At 44.3% G+C, this 17238-nt stretch overlaps 2 protein-coding genes across 9 annotated transcripts in view; one reads left to right on the top strand and one right to left on the bottom strand.

The window, feature by feature from the left end:
• Nucleotides 1–233: 233 nt before the first annotated feature.
• Nucleotides 234–17238, bottom strand: part of LOC119442159 (cyclin-dependent kinase 12-like) — a 99436-nt gene continuing 82431 nt past the window's right edge. The window contains exons 11-15 of one of the 8 annotated variants that reach the window (XR_007465666.1): nucleotides 14859–14900; nucleotides 14345–14456; nucleotides 13653–13982; nucleotides 8490–8621; nucleotides 234–6728 (exon numbers count right to left, since the gene is read on the bottom strand). The gene's annotated coding sequence lies outside the window, so the exon portion shown is untranslated. Of the gene's footprint in view, nucleotides 6729–8469; nucleotides 8622–13652; nucleotides 13983–14344; nucleotides 14457–14858; nucleotides 14901–17238 lie in introns of all 8 variants that reach the window. The other 7 variants (XR_007465664.1, XR_007465668.1, XR_007465663.1 and 4 more) reach the window with 7 other exon arrangements.
• On the top strand, nucleotides 12405–14562 carry LOC119442160 (M-phase-specific PLK1-interacting protein). Its single transcript, XM_037706924.2, has 2 exons — nucleotides 12405–12840; nucleotides 13860–14562. Exons 1-2 carry the CDS (start codon nucleotides 12523–12525, stop codon nucleotides 14178–14180), a joined length of 639 nt encoding a protein of 212 aa, XP_037562852.1. The 5' UTR covers nucleotides 12405–12522; the 3' UTR covers nucleotides 14181–14562.

The raw sequence follows: 17238 nt of genomic DNA, 5'->3' as shown, positions 1-17238 counted from the left end.
CTATTGGTAAGAGCATTGCACGTGTAATGTGAAGACACGGGATCGTTCCCCACCTGCGGCAAGTTGTTTTTTCATCCACTTTAATCTCCGTTAATTTATAATTTCTTTAATTCACTAAATAAGTACAAGTAATTTCCCCTATGTTGTCCTTGGTGTCTGCTTGTTGGGTTCTTATAGATTACACATACACACACACACACACAACTACATGTTAAATTAAAATGAGCCGTGGGTGCTCGAAAAAAACCTGTTTTATTGAACATTCGACCCAACCAACAGATGAAAATCACAAGCTTCGTTTAGTGCCATTCAAGGCTTCAACTACACAAAAGAATGTGTTTAATGTTCAGTTAAGCCTTCAGGCAGTGATAGAGAGCTTTATTTAGCATGTTTTCAATTGCTTTTTGGCTCATCAGACACTACATTTTCCTGGATCATGCATTCTTTTTCAGTGCTTGCCTATAAAACACATCAATGAAGTTCTACTATACACCCTTACACAGTTTATAGCACACCATTCAAAGAATCAAAATTAACAAAATGCTTGTAAACCTAAGCTCATGGGTTGCAAAGCTGAGCCTTGTTGTGTCATTTTCCTGACACAGCACAAGCAATCAGACATCACAATTTGCAATCTCACTTTTCTTTCATACTATTGTTTGCTGACTTCAATCTAAGTCAACTTCACACTTCCATTTTGCAGGTGAGCAGGCATGTATACTTCCTTTTCTAGCATACAGCTTGTGTGATGTCTTGAATGCAAAAGTTTTGTGGCAACACAGTAACCAAAAGCACTTGAAAATATCAAAGTTTTTACTGTAACAATGCGTAGAGAAAGGTATACATGAACAATAGGCACAAAAAAAGCTAACTACATATTGACCAATGCGTGGTTCCAGTCACCTACATCACATACAATGTGAAAACGGCAACAACCGCTGGAGGATGTTGGTCGTTTAAATGCGCGTGATACACATAGCAACAATCAAAGATGAAATCGCCAGCTTGCATAAAAAGCTGCCACACAATCAGAGAGGCCAAAGTGGTTTGTAAAGCAACCAGCCTACATATTTGCACTGAAAGCTTCATGTAAATTGTACACATGCCAAGCTTAGACATAAGAAGAGAACATGGGCTTGGCAATCACAGTCATACCATTTATCACAGTCATTATGTACGAGATAAAAAAAAAGCACCAACACTTTACTAGGGCTACTGCTTACAGTATGAAACAAGCAGACAAATGTGGAAGAAACTGCCTTTTCTCCTTGGAACATCTGGAATGAAGATTGCCAACTGACGTGCAGTCGTAAGTGCATCATGAGAGTGACAAAGACGGGAGAGTCTTTGGCCTTTTAGATTTTGGCATAATTGTGATCATATCTTCCGACGTCAATAGCCCTAGAAACCAGTTTTTTTCTTGAGGTAGGTAAAGAGAATAACATGTCTGGCATGCAGAAAGAACGAAAGTTATAAATAACATTCGTGAATGAGAGTTGGTTTACAGTGGGAACTCTGTTCAAAGAAAATGTGCCTCACAAAAAATAAGAGCCCAATCTGTGCACATATCATTGATTACAAAGTCGCACAGTCAAAAGCTGTTTGACCGCCTATCTCGATCATACATAACCGTGTATGTACCGTGTGAAGATCTAAAGGCACAGTGCTCCAATGTACAGAAACACCGCACCACAGTAATCTCTATGCCTTCCTGTATATGCTTAGTCAACACATTTGTTAATTCTTAATTACTGGTAGCTTATAGCACAAAAGCTTTTTCAGACAATTTTTACTGACAACACATTTGTAATGTATCTTCCCATCCTGCGCACGCCTGCATACAGGGAACAGTTGCTGCATGGAGTCCTTCCAGATTTTTTTTTTTCCCCCTTCACTATATTGGTCACCCACTCCTTTGCCAGCTCATTGGTGTTGAAAGCTTTCTCAGCATTTTCTTGTCACGTCTTCTTAGATTGACTTCATTTCGTCGCACCACAACAGTCAATCATCGTGACCTTCTTGTTGATACAGCTTGCTCGGCTAATCTCATCCCGTAGCCAATCCTCTTGAGCATTTGCTGCAATATCCACAATACTACTGTTTAGATTTAGTCATTCATTGTCAGTTTGCACATTCACGCCTCAGCATCCTGCTTTCCGCTCCCCACTTACATCTTTCTAATGATGTACCCTTCTTCATTGAAGTGGCTTGCCACTGCATGTCTATAATGCTGTCAGCAAATGCCAGTGCATCAACATATCCAATCAGTTCACAATGCTAATGCTGGTTTTCGCAGGGAGTGAAACCAAAATAAAAATTCAGAACTGTAAAAAGGTACTACTGCCAAATGCTACTGTTGGTGCCACCTGCTTCAATTGCTAGAAATTGCAGATTGCTCGCACAATCATTTTGCACACCGATCTTATTTTAATGCAGATGAATTTGTTGGCTAGGGCTACATTTTGTCAATAAAATGTATTTTAGTCCAGCTGTTTCTCAGATACAGATGCTACAAGCTAACAGCACCTTATGCTGCCAGACCTTACCTAAAGCTGAGGCTTCTCTTTACATTGTGTATGGCAATGCAACTGTAAGATGCCAAACTGACCACAGGCTCACCTTGTATCACAGTTGTACCTAACGTACACATTAAGGACAGCTATGACATTAGGATACCGTATTTATTTGATTATAAGGTGGTAATGATTATAAGGCAAGGGTGCCAGTTAGGGAACTCAAGAAAAACAAAAAACAAAGGGCCCCTAAACAACCCAAAGGTCGAAAATTTATTGTACAGTGGCAGTTAAGTAAGATTCCAAGCAAGCATGCAGCCGCAAGAACGTCTGAAAATGATACCATCGAAGCACAGTTACAGGCGTTCGATGATCAAGAATTCCACTGCCGCTCGTTTCTCCCTCTCCTTTGTGTCTCTCCCCTTGAGCGGTCTCTCCTCACCATGGCACATGGACACTATATCGTTACAAACGCCACACTCGCGCTTATTCCCCCCCCCCCCCCCCCTCGTTTCAAAACACCGTCCACATCCGGTTACGACGGCTCCACACTTTTCAGGTATGTGCTGTTGCTGCCATGCTGGCCTGTGCCCCGTGCTTCTGTAAGGCAGTGCTGTGTTGGACCCTGCGTTGTGGATAATATGTGATCACTGCCTGTTTTGTTTTAAATACGTTGTTAGAGGCCCGACAACCCACAGCACAAAGAGAAAAGAGGAAGTACAAGCAAATGGACGGAGGAGGCCCCAATACTCGCCAGCACTTTGCTAGACCTGCAACACGATACCGTACCGCCGTGTTCCAGAGAGACTTGCTATTGCCGTTTGCAGGGTGTACATCATCGGCACCTCCGAGAAAAACAAAAGCTGAAGCATCGCATAGGTGCAAGAAAGGACTTGCATTATGTTTCTTTTTTCTTTCTTTTTTGAACGTACATTCGAAAGTCGTACATTCTTGTTGGTCAACCAAACCCCGTCGGCGTCCCCTGGAGTACCCTGTTAACATCACAATGTGAAGAGAGGCACCGAAAAGGCAAGAATAGGAGTGCAGGATTGCTTTTTGGATATGTAGTGTCTTCCCACTGCGTAGCTCTGCCACGTTCTCCAAAGATAATTGTCAATGCATTTTATACACGATGCGAGTGTTTATTTGAAATGTGTCAAAAAAATGTAAGAGGTTATTTAGGGGCCCTTTAAGTGTGCACACTAATATACAGCAGTATAGGGTCACCGACAAATTATTCAGACTCAGCGGGGATTGCCCGAAATACTGAATTAATAACATAGCCAAAATGCAAAATGGAGACTGTGAAATAGGGGGAAAGGGAGCTTTAACACATGGCATGCGAGTTAGTATGCGAATTTAGCCTTTAGGTGTGGCTTCCCGACATTGTGGTGCACGCTGCCGTAAAGCCACACTGCAAGGCGTAATTTGCACTGCCGTGCGTGAAGCAAAATTCACATATAAGGCAGGGGGCGACTACTAGGCTAAGAATTCTGAGAAAAAAACCTTGCTTTATATTCGAATAAGTACATCCTTTGTACGAAAGCAAGCGTGAGTGTTAACTGCTTATTTGAGCATTATCAGCATGAATATATCGTCATGGATGCTTTGTCATAATTCTTATCTTTTTGTTTTTGGAGTATTATCGCAGTTTGCTTATGTGCAAGATGCCTGCACAATATCAGATTATATTACAAGTGTTGCTAGCATGGTCAGCCTGTCGTTATCATATAAAATGACGCACATAGCACATTGCTGAGTGGTATTGATGACTAGAGGCCGGATCTTTAGGCAGTAAAAAAGCGCGTTTTAGGCGCCAAAAATACGCAGGCGTTTTGTTTTAGGCCAATGTCGTAAATATAGGCACAATAAATTTTTTCATAAATGCGTATAATTTCAAACGAAGACGTGCGCGACCTGTATCTGTGAAAGGAAAACAAGAAATGTTATTGTTTATGATGGCACAAATGCGCCAACAGTTGAACATAGCCGTGCAATTGTCCCATAAAACTACTGGACTAATGACGATCAATTGGCTTAATTCAACAAGCACACTGCTCATATTCATGTTCAATGGCCACTGTACTCGAGCGTCTCATTTAGTAAAACAGGCATGAAAAAGAATACTTGAAAGCTGCGACTACTGGTTAAAAAAAGTGCTACTTTATGTCTGCCTTACGCAATTAAATTAAGATACACCAAAAACAGACAAATTATAAATGCAAAAGAGACTACAATTTATTAAGAAATTAACATGTTCTTACAGTAGGACTCTTAGGTCTCTGGCAATTTTCTCATATACAATGACATTATCCGAATTGTACACGCAACACGTCCCAACACTGCCAAATACACTTGCGCCCATTTGAAGTGCACATGTTTGAAGAAATCTATTTGGAAAGCACACGGAACGTAGTTTAAGAATCACTGTGAAGATTGTGGAAACAATAGCAAACTATCACCATCTCCAGATTTTTGGATTCAAAATTGTGCCTCTTGTCACTTGGCATCTTGTACACTGAGAAGGAAAGCTCAATGGCGGTGAACACCTTACAAAATAAATTACAAACAAAACAATGCACATCACATTTTTCTTTCTTAGTTTGCTCTTCACTCTCCTTTCCCCTGACGGCCCTCCGCGGTTTCGCATTCGCCAACCGCTCACGCTATGTCAGCGCGGCGGCATATACTGGCCAGCGCGTCCCATTTCACTGCTGCTAGCGGTTGTTTTCCGGGAGTTGGTTGAACTAGAGGACTAGGTTGAACCCCATAGAGTTCCGAACAATGTTTCCCGGTAACAGGAATAACGATCTCTAACTGCACTCAAAAGCGAAATTTGAGGCTAAATCGTGTTCATATAGGCGCCGATATTTAAAATAGGCATTTATAGGCGTTTATAGGCATTTAGGCACAAACGCCAAAATAGGCATTTATAGGCACTATAAAAACACTATAAAGGCCCTCCTTATCCTCTAATTCATGCTCATATATCAAAGTGGGGTGATAGGAGTGCAAGGAACAAAAAAGGCATTTGCCTAAAATCCGGTCTCTATTGATGACTACTGGTTGTTTGAAAGTGCTCATTGATGTCCTAAAGTAGGAATCTGATCATTAACCACATAGTTAGGATTGCACTTGGCACAATATTTGCTGCCGAGTTCTACCCCTCCTAACAGGCTTGAATATGCCCAAATAAAGACCTTGCATTAATAATAACCTGTCTTCCTGTTCTGGTCACTTCTCTAAATTTTAGTTTACTTACTTTTTACTGGGAAGTGGATTCCCCCATATAAACGTGCTTAACACAAAGGTCATACAAGAATCACCTCACACTTTAAACAATACTACACAGGCACATGTACCTGTGGCTTCAATGTACACAAGCTTTACCTTGGTATGCGAGTGGTTTCTGCGACAGCAAAGCTAGTTGTATTTATTACTGGGCCTCTTCGATTATCAGCTGCTGACAGTCCCGGACTGCTTGGGACTGCTGTGCCTTCATTCGATTTTGCTCCGACAGCTTCAGAAGCTCCACCCACTAGCCCGAGAGTTGTCAGAAGCATGTTCGTTTTCTCACGGACCATAAGTTCCAGACTGCCCACGGACTGTCGGAGCGATCAGCAGATTTTTGCTCAGACAAGCGCAAGCAGCTAGCTGACGACGCATGTCTGAAAAAGATGCGCAAGGCCTTTGCCGCCATGTTAAGAAAGACGGCTTCTGCTTCCATGTACTTTGCGTGTGCCAGACGGCAAATATTGTGCTCTCAGCTATCTTACATTGGTGCTTTATGTGCCATTATGCGAGCTTTTCATGAGGCATGTAATTCTGCAGCTTTGGTCCTGCTGTTTAAAAGAGACAAGCACAGTGATCAGGCACACATGCTTTCTCTCTTGATGCATTTTGTGAAATCTGTCATGCTCGTCACTAAACATGTAGTAAACATGTAGATTTTGCCTTTCAGGTGAGTGAAATTGGTGCATGGGGAAGCATATCCTACTGCATATAGGTGGCCATTTCTCACCGGTAGCTGGGATGGCAACAATAGGAGCCTTGCCGATTGCTGTTCACATAGGTTGATCTCTCCTGTTGCCAAGTTCGAGCGCTTGCTTTTTGACGTGGAGGATTAGTAGACGGTGTGCATGCGCTCTGTCCGAGACACGTGTCGAGCCTTTCATAGACTGTCTCACGAGCTTCAAGGATATTGGCGGGCACTTTCTGCGTGCACAGAGACATGGTACGATTGCAATTTTGCAGAGGTTCGTATGCGAATTCTGCTTAAATTTTGCAAGAAATGAGAGAGCTTAAATAGAGCAGTTAAGTGGCCTGAAGAGCGAGAGCCCGACGTAAACTGCGCTTTGCGAGCATGTTCTATGCGCTCAGGCTGCGATTATACTATGCAAGTGTTATGGTTGTGTTAGCAACACTGCCTCCCAGGCTGCACCATCTTGGAGGCCATGATAATGAATACGCCGAGTAGTGGTGCTATCTACAAGTAGCTATGAGCAGACGACAGCAGCCAGGAGAATGACTTCCCGTCACGGCGACTTCCCGTCACGGCGCTTTACGAGTGAAACCTCGGACAGTCATCTACAGCTGGATCATGTGACTGTGACGTGCCCATCTGTCGGGGCTAGTCAGACCAGAAGCCGCGGACAGTTTGCGGACAGTCAATCGAAGAAGCCCAATGTAGCTCTTGGAGTGCGTGCTACTCACAAACAGTTGAAGAGGTAGCATGCCCCAGGTGAAAATTTCTTTTGGCCTACATGACCTTGGCACACTTGAGGCCTCATCTTCTGGCCATTTGAAAAAGACCCTAGAAACCAGACTAGAGTTTTAGTTTACTCATAGCTGGTAGTATAAAGACTAGACCTTGAAGGATGACAACAGTGTTATAGCGTAATGTAATACAGCGTCTCGGTGTTTCATAATCTGCCTATGACTTGTTGCACGCAAATTTCAAGTCAGAAGTGTTGTTTACCAGCCTTTCAACAATACATTATTGTATGAAAATGGTAAAGAGTAATGGAGCTTTAAGCAAAGTGCACATCAATGACAATTCGGAAAACTTATTATAAGAGATCAGAAGAAACCTTAGCACTCCATTGCCTGCTTCATGTTTATGTACGTGTTGCTATGTTTTCAGATGAACTACGACCATAGCCTTTTTTCCACAGTGATGCCCTATATATGAAGAATTGCAAAGGCATGACATCAATGGGAAGTGAAGATGACTTGTCTCTTCTTCGTCTTTCTGGGGTTTTACGTGCCAAAACCAGTTCTGATTATGAGGCACGCCGTAGTGGAGGGCTCCGGATTAATTTTGACCACCTGGGGTTCTTTAACGTGCACTACAACGCAAGCACCCTGGCATTTTTGCATTTTGCCTCCATCGGCCAGGATTCGATCCCGCGAACTCGTGCTCAGCAGCGCAACGCCTTGGCTAACTGAGAAGTGAAGACGACACCAGTGTCTTTGGTGCCAGGGCTGGCATGCTAAACAGTGCTTCAAGTAGTACAAGATCACCCAAGCACCACAATTGCATTTTATCACTACGTATAGACCTTTCCATCGGTGAAGAGAGCACCTCCTTTCTGGACTGTTGCATGGGAGTACAAAGACATGGATAGCTCTACTCTGCAGTGCTTTTGCAGGGGGATTATGTGTGATTACAACAGTCCAGAGGGCATTAGGCAGTGCGCAAGAAGCTCTCGTTGGAAAGGTCTATACTTAGAAACAGCACATCTTAATTAACACTGCTTTCAAGGGCCGTATTCTAAAACGTTCGCCTAGGCGAAATCAGCGTGCGCGCTGATTGGCTGGTTGAGCAAAATTGAATGACGTCGGGCTCAACCATCCAATCAGCTCATCCAATTTTGCTAAAACAGCCAATCGGCGCACGCCTGAAAGCAAAAAAAGAAATTTCGCCTAGGCCAACGTTTCAGAATACGGCCCCAACCTTTTGCAGAAAACCTGCACCTTTCCCTGCAGGAAGCCACCAATGACGTATAATGACACCCTCTGCAGTCACTTCAGGGCCGACAGCCTGGGCAGCTGTGCACGCAGCGTGCTTGTCTGTGGCACCTTGTCCTCCAGCCAGTCAGGCAACACCTGCAAAAACGTTGTGCAAAGATTTTACGCAAATGCTATGCCAATCCAAATGCAAGGCACTGTGCACTGTTTGCAGCAGACAGATGCCGCAACCAGGATGCTGTCTGTGCCAGTCAGAGTGAAACAAACTTCGCTGAAAAGCTTCTCTAAATATGCTTTTCGAAACTGCAATCAATTTGGCCAGCAACATTTCTTTTACTACTCCCACCAGGCACTGCACTCACTACAGCTGCACCTTCAAACAAGGGACACAGAGGCACACATAGGTGCATGGTGCTCCTTGTATGCCAGAACCCTCACCAACTGTCTCAAAGTGAAGCACTCCATGTCAAAGTGAAGACACCAACTTCAGTCACTGCTTTCAAAGGCATTATTAAACATGTGTACTAATTGATCTTACAACTTCTGGCATGATAAACTCTCTCACATGAGCACTTTCTCTTACTTTGCCGCCATCTTGGCACTATTTGGCCATTCCTGGCCTTTGTGTCATAAAACCACATACGCCATCATGCTTTGTTGCCAGTTAATAATTATGGAATGCCAGCCCCTCCATTAATCAGCACTTGATTCAGTTGACACAATGTAGCCACTTCATACGACTTTACATTTATCTTGCAAAGGTAGCACCATAAACTTTATTTATATGAGCAACATATTTTGGCAGTTGTCACAATAGCTTCACATATTGTTTTTACTGAGTGAGAGCAATAAAACTTTTTTACTGCTCATCTGACACCTAATGTCAAGCACATGCCACTCCAAGCTAGTGTAGTAAATTCAGAATATAAAAGGCTTTGGCGAAGTTCACACACAGCAGCATTAAGTTCACTATGGCAACTGTGCTTACTTGACTCCAGTAAAAACCAGCGACCATTATGGCCAATTCCAAGTTTGAGCCGAAGTTTCTCACAACTGAAGAGGTGTTGCTTGCTGAGGAGGCAAGTGGAGAGTGAGAGCAGGATCTCGTGAAATGAGAATCCACCCTCTTGGCCAAAGGAAGACTTGAGGCACTTTTGTTAGAATAGCAGAGCACAATAGCTGTCAAGGTGTGTCATGCAAAAGGAAAGTAGGAACAACATATGGATGGAGCTGAAAGTTTGGCGCTCTTTCTCTCTACTTGTTCTTTCTACTAACCTTTTGCAAGACACATCTTGACACTTTTGGTATCTTCTTGTTCACAAGCTGTTCGAGAAAGTATCCAGCATACAACGATATCAGGCAGCTGGAAATGCAACGGCTTAAAATCCATGCACACATAGTTTTTAGTCTTGGAAATAGCATGCACCATCAGTTTACAGATGCCAAGAAAGTGTACCAAGAAAATAGTAATGGTGCCATTATGCATGTGCAGAACCCAAGTCCAACTAAACTTGTTTGTAAGCAGAGTAGACAGCATTTGCAATATATTGGGTCTGCAATTTTTAAAGCTGCTGATCAAGGCACTAAAGCTCTGGCCTAGTGCCACCAGGGCTTGACTTGCGATGCAGTCCGTTTATCCCTTTTACAGTAGCAAAGTGGAAGACTTTCAAAATTCAATCAAATCAAAAAAATTCAGAGAGGGAGATTATTTTTTTTAAAGCTATCCTGCACATTATAACAAAAATTAGAGGGAGCAATGTCATTAGTTTATGCTTTTTCAAACTACAGTGTTTAGCAGAAAATACAATGTTGGCAAAGTTTTTGTAGAGACACAGCTGCTCATTCGCCCGCAGAGCTGGAAAAGGATTTAAGTAGCCCTCAACTCTCTCCAGTGAAAAGTAATTCAGGACTAATGCGATCAAATCATGGGCAAGGTTAACTCATCAGGGAAGAATGCGATGTTTAAATTCAACATAAAGTACTGGTTTGCCATACTGTCACAAATTCTGCTCGCAGACGACTACATGCAAGGTTGGAAAATTGTATTGAACTTGATGGGAGCATGTCCCTATTTGAAATAGACGCACACTAAATATCTCCCTGCATGTTCACGAATTCCAACAAGTGCTGGTCAAGTTGACAATGGAAAGGGTTATAGAAATGAGCTGATGCACTTGGGTTAGCCTGTTCTTGTTTGGATCAATGCTGATGAACTTGCAAATACTAAGTTCTCCTCACTGTGACATTCTGTCCATACCAACACTAATTACTTGGTAGTTTACCTTGCCCAGCCTTAGCTGCAAGCATCTCTATAGACTTTCTTGCTTTTCTTTCTGGTCACCTTGGTCTTCTGGAGTCATTCTCTCTTAATTCGAGCATGCCAAGAACCGACAGCTAGCATGGTCAACTAGCCTTTCTTGAAAACTGCACCACATCTGCAGTGCCTTTATCCAACAAAACCATTGCCTGTATTCTAAGCAATAGCATAACTAGCCCAGCTGGTGGCATGCAATGAGACTTTTTGGCAGCATGGGAGACACTTTTCAAAGCCGCATGTAGATGTGTTCTATCTCCAAATCCCTTGTGGATGCAAAATTACATTACGCTTTTCAAACTTTAACAGTGATGTTCCAAACGTCTTATGTTAACTGAAGAATGTTGCTTTGGTTCAAAACTTACCGTGGCGCATACTCCAACTGCCCGTGGAAACAACACACTTTATTGCTATAAAGTCAAAGCTTTGGCTTATGAAAAAAAAAAAAAAAAAAAAGCTTCAGTAGCTCTGCAAGCCCGTTTTTTGACATCAACAACAAATGGTTCTTGCTAATCTGCCATATAATTCTAGTTACACGACAGTAGGTGTTCGTCTTGTTTTGCTGGCAAAGGAATAAAGATTAATGTCCGTGATGATTTAACAGCACACTCCTTGTGTTGCTACCTTTAAAAAAAAATCTTGACTGTAGATCGGGATCACACGCTTCTCCACTGCAGCTGACAGTTTTCTGCAACAAGGAAATCCGTCCTGGATTAAACTCATGTGCAAACCCTGAACGGTTCGAACTCTTGCCGCTCTGGCCTTGCTTTTCTTTCGTGGTCAGAAATGCAGCTAATAGCTGAAAGAGTCAAGTGCACTGTCACTGCACATTCACGTCTTCAGGTCTCATCACCGTTGCCGGTAAACTACGGAAACAGCCGCCTGCTGGGAAGGCGGGCCGGTCGCACTTGGAAACAAACTTCTGTCCACAAAGAATTGCGATAGTCCTATCCTACTGTGCGTGCATCTCAGCGAAGGGCAACAAACAAGATGTACCTGTAACTTGCTTGTATATCGAGCGTCTACCAACAGTGCAACTTCGTCCACCACAACCGGACGATCCACTGGAACCCACCTAGATGTGACCGACGGCCTTCCGACCAGTCTCACTGAACGGTGACACCTAAGTTCGCGGACTAGCGAATCGTGGCAGCGATGACTACTTCAAATGGGTAAAGGCTACGCTGGCGCCCTTTCAAGCGCCGCGGCGGTCTTGATGGCACTGGCAGATCACGCCGATCCCGGTGCTGTTACCATTCCTCTAGTCGCCGTTTACAGAAAGTAAAGCGAAATGTATGAAACCGTTGCAGACAGCATCACGCCCATGCCATGCAGCATCCGCTGCTAAAAAAAAAAAAAAAAATGATCGCGCCCTCTCCCGTTTGCTTTCCGCGTACTTCATGGCAAATCATCTGCGCCTTGCGGCTACGGTTTCAAAATTTTAAGACAACTGGGAATTACAGTAGAATAAATAAAAATAAACGATGCGCGGGCAGATGAGAACTTGATGCGAAGCTACGGACAAGCCTTAAATCACTGTCGCTGCTTGCGCCAGCAGCTCGGCCGGCCGGCCGGCCGGCCGGCCAGTTACAGCTAAGCCGCTTGGCCAGCCAAAGCCAGCCACAACAAAGTTGAATATGGCGCCCGTTTGATATGGCGCATGTGCGTGTTGCGAGCCTGTAAGTCATTTTGGCGCCTTTTTGACACGCAAGCACGTAAATAGCAATGCAGAACGAAAATGCTCCACGCGATAAGCGGCCTCTGTTTGCCCAAGGCGTCATATATCCGTCGCCGCCGGCATCACCGTACCGGAGCCCGACTAGCGGGCAGCAACAGCAGCCGCCGAACTTTTCTCCAAGAAATCAGGCACACTCGGGTACACCATCGCCGTTCTCCTCGCCAAGGTTCAGCACGCCCGTTTATGGCCATCACCCCAGACAGCCCAAGTACCCAAGGGAAAACTACGGCTCGCCACGATCGCCGTGGCAACAGCAAGGCTACCACGGTTATACACCACGCCAGCACTTTTCCTCTAGTCGACGGGTAGGCATTCTGGAGTTCCCATAAGACTTTTACACTAATCCAAAGCTTGCCGATATATGGTACACGGTCGTTTTTGCGCGCCGGAGTAATTATAAACCACCTAAAAGAAATGCTGTTTCTTGTTGCTGCAGTTGCCATGTTCAGCTGCAGTAGGAAAAACATTGCATATTCGCGGCTACATAAAGTTTTCCGGTTCCTCCGATCACCGTTGCCGTACGATGTATACATAGATGGGCCGTAGATATCACTGTGCACTGCTTTTGTGCCGTTTGTAATTTATAACTGGTTGCTGTCAGTAGAATCTATTTAGTGTTTTCAATGTGCTTACTTTTTCTAGCGAGTCCATCTGCGCGTCAAAATGCCAGGAGACCTTATAATAATGACTAAGTTTAATTTATTTAAATAACCGGATCCAACAAGGCATCACAAACACTGCACAAGTCTCTTTCATACACATTTCCACCAAGCACTTGCCTTGCCACACACTAATGCCTAAGTAACAGGCCACCAAAATGGCGGGTGTCTTGCAGCACTTCTCTCATTACTGAAGTTTTGGAGAAGACAAGAATATATGTACGCCTCATTGGCACTTAATCTTGTAATCAGTAAATGACTAAAGCCCCAGAGAAATCTAACAGCTTTGTGGCATTTGAAGTCCCAAGTGTAGACAGGAACAGTGCACCTTTAAAATGCAACTCCCACAAGAAAGGGAATGAAACGAGAGAATTAACAGTATATGATACCTAGTGCTGATTTCATTGCAACAGTTGTGAAAATGCCCCTAGAATCAATGACAGTTTGGTCCTACAAACCTTTTCGTGTGTTTGGCAGCATTCTCAGTAAGTTTTGTTGGAAGGTGACAATGAGAATGGAGCAAAAGGTGCACACGTCGGCGTACAGCTGCTTCCGCGATGTAGTGTGCAGCGCCGTTGCCTGGCTCGGTGAAGCGGCAGAGCATTGCATGTGCACTTTGCCGCTGCCTGCCATTTATTTCTCTGGTTCTTCTCTTGATGTCGCAGTCTTCAGGCTCCCGAGGATCCAGCTGGTCTGGATCGCCGTTCCAGTCCTCACCCAGTCGCGGATCCAGCAGCAGTTCCCACAGTTATGTCAAGCCATCCATGGTCGAAGACCCATGGGCAGAGCTGCAAGACATGCTTCAGGTCAAACAAGGTCAACCATGCAATGCGTCCGCAAACAAGACTGTTGAAGAGTCACCTGCAAGAACCACGTCTGATGTCAACACACCAAAGTCGGACAACAGTGGGCAATGTACAGCCGAGACAGGCAGCAACTCGTCAGCCAAACCTCAGCCAAGTACAGACGAAAATGTGTGCTCTTAGCAGTGGCCGAAAACTACTCCAGTGTTATGTGCTCTCCTGAAGGTCAACATCCCATGTGCACACACAAAGTGTGGCATGCTTGTTGAACCTGGGCCATTGGCCTCCCATGAACCTTGCACAAGTGCGTGGTAGTGTGCTTGTGCCCAGCATAAGTGCCAGCTCACCATTTTTAATTGCATGTTGCTCTACTCTCTTCCGAGATGGGGCTCACAGATGTAAATGCTTCGGAAGAACTGCTTCCTTGATATACGTTAAGTACCATGCCACTGCATCAAGCTGTAAGTAAAGCACATCACTGTATCATTCGTAGTTTGTATTTCATATTCACATTGAAAGGCTGCAATGGACTGCAGTATTAAAGCACAACCCAAGTTCCATAAAATGTTTGTCCGCTATGCAAGTGCATGAGCTGCTTTCGTTAAGGTGCACCGAGTTTCAAATACAACTTACATGGGCATTACTAAAAATACTCTGTCTCTAACTGAGGCCTAATCTGTAGTGCTTACTGCAACCTCAAGGTCATTCTTAATGCAATGACAACTCTCGATGGTCATCAAAAAGTACTAGCTCAAACCAAGTAGCTAGAATGGAACAGCAGATTCCTAGTTAAGAATAGAAAAGCTCACGCATGGCACACAGAAAAGAATGCACAAAAAGAAATGTAGTCTGACAACTTACCATTTCAGCTAGCACAGCTGTTTGATGCCTTTACTGGAGTACCTGAACACAGACAAAAGTGGCAGTGAGTGTCTAGTGCCTGTACCGAGAGTTAAATACGCAAAGATATCTGAAATCAAGGACTGGAGTGAAATTTTTTTAGCAGGGGTTTCACAAACCAGCACCACCACCATCACCAGGTAAAGACACCAAAGGTGCCCAGACCTCCTTGTCTTTTGCCTTGGCAATGTAACATGTAAGCGTAAGATGAGACCGATATAGGTCACAATGGCCTCACATGCCTGTGTAAAAAATACCAAACTGAAATGCATCAATGACACGTTTCGATGTTCCACACTGGTAAGAGCCAAAGTGCACTGAACTGACAAAGCCAGGAAGTTCAACTATCCCATGCACATGTTTGATTTTCATTAAGTGTTCCCATTTTTCATATGGAAAAGAAAAAAATCCAGCCGTTGCACGTAATAAATCGACAGTTCCAAACTACTGCATCAGCCTGTTTACATTTTACACAATCTTGCATGAGCACACCACCGCACGTCCGTGCACCATCAACCAAAAAGATGTCACAATTTTGTTATAAGGGCGAAGCAATGATTGCAATAGCAACATGTTACAATATTACACAAAGTGTAAGACTCGTAGCTGTAGTGGCAGTATGAAATTGAACGGAAGTCCCCCACTACAGCGTGCCTCAATCAGATCGTGGCTTTGGCATGTAATACCCCGTTTAATTTTAACGGAAGCTGACCAAGTAAAAATGAGCTGTTGTGCAGGGATCATCTATTTCAATCGTGCTATCGGAAAATTTCATTCACATTTATTAATTTAAGCCAACGTCTTTCTTAGAGACTTTACTACCACTTTTCCGTTTCGTTTGTTTCAAACCTCTTTCCTGAGCTGATCCCAGAGGTAGTGCACAGCCGCACGAATAAAATTACATTTTAAAGTTTGAGCTTTGCTATTGTTTTGCACTCTTAATATTTATATTAAGTCTGAGAAGATTTATATAAAAGGCATGCACTATCGGTGGTTTGTTTCACGACATTTGTATGTGGGCTGCCATTCTCAAAATTCTGAGGAATCATTTTGGCAAGAATGTAAGACTTGATATGAACATTTGTGCTAGAATGGTGCGATAATATAACCCATATATACCGCATGTCATATAGCATACATATAAATATATACGGAACCTCACGGCGCCGACAAAAATTCGCTTGGAGTGTCCATAAATCCATACAATTGCTATCGCAATAAAGCTTTCCGCGAGCAGAGAACGAATAATCTTCTAAAAGCAGTTCTTCAACTCGAATCAAAGCCCGCTACGTGTTTATGTAGTTCAAAGGGCTCGGCTATCACGCGGCGCGCAAGTAGGTGCGTCGACTACGAGCAAAAATGCGCCTCATGTGGTTACCGTGGGGCACGCTGTATTGGAAACCGCGCCTCGTCTAAACCGCGAAATGCAACATGGAAGTTAAAATTGGCCCACACTGCGCCTTCACGCGCATTACTCATGCGAGCGCCTGCGCCCCCCCCCCCCCCCCCCCTCTTTATCACACACATGGCACGAGACCGGCGAAACGAGCGCGGCACACTGCGAGCTAAGGGCGCTACTGAATCTCGGACTGTTAAAAAAAAAAAAAAAGAAAAAAAAAAAAAAAAAACATGGTCGATTGCGAAACTTGTCTGTAAGAGAGTCAATTTCGATGCGGCGCACGCGCCGACCGAATGGGGATGAACCATGATACACCTTTTCCAACTTCAACGCCACTGTTCAAAAAAGTTGAATTGTCGGGTTGCTGCAGCTGCAGCGTGCCCGCATGAAAAATCCGAAGTAGCAGAACGTGTTGCCCACATGGTAGGCCGACAGCCCACACTTTATACTGGAGTTCTTACTACAAGTTGTTCCCCTTTTGAGCAGAGTGGATATAAAAATGTTAAAATCGCGCTCCCAACGGGCTACCCGTGGGCTCCAGCGTAGTCGGAGAATGCGCAAGTCTCCACATCCCATCACGCAACCCTGCAAGACCAAAGCAGACAGAGGTAAAGTCGCCCGCCTTTGCCACGGGAAATCTCGTCGCGAAGGAGCGAATCGCGAACACGAAGAAATCCCACGTTTCGCAGATGGTCTCTACCGCGACGGCTAGGCAACTATGGCTTTTGGGTGCCGAGAGCAAGGTCGCCGGTTGGACTCTTAGCGGCGGCGACTGAACTGCGATCAGGGGGGATCAGAGTCAGGGGGGATCAGACTCGAGTCAGAGAACCTCACGGGGTCAAAGCCCAATACATTGACAAGTCGCTTGACCCCACCTGTGGAACTTGCACCGCGGGTGCGCCAGCCACAGCAAACCACCTGCTATGGACATGTCCTGGCTTA

The sequence above is a fragment of the Dermacentor silvarum genome, chromosome 2, assembly GCF_013339745.2.
Source record: "Dermacentor silvarum isolate Dsil-2018 chromosome 2, BIME_Dsil_1.4, whole genome shotgun sequence".
NCBI lineage: Eukaryota > Metazoa > Arthropoda > Arachnida > Ixodida > Ixodidae > Dermacentor > Dermacentor silvarum.
The sequence above is the reverse complement of the archived record's forward strand: the minus strand, read 5'-3'. Positions and strand labels throughout refer to the sequence as shown.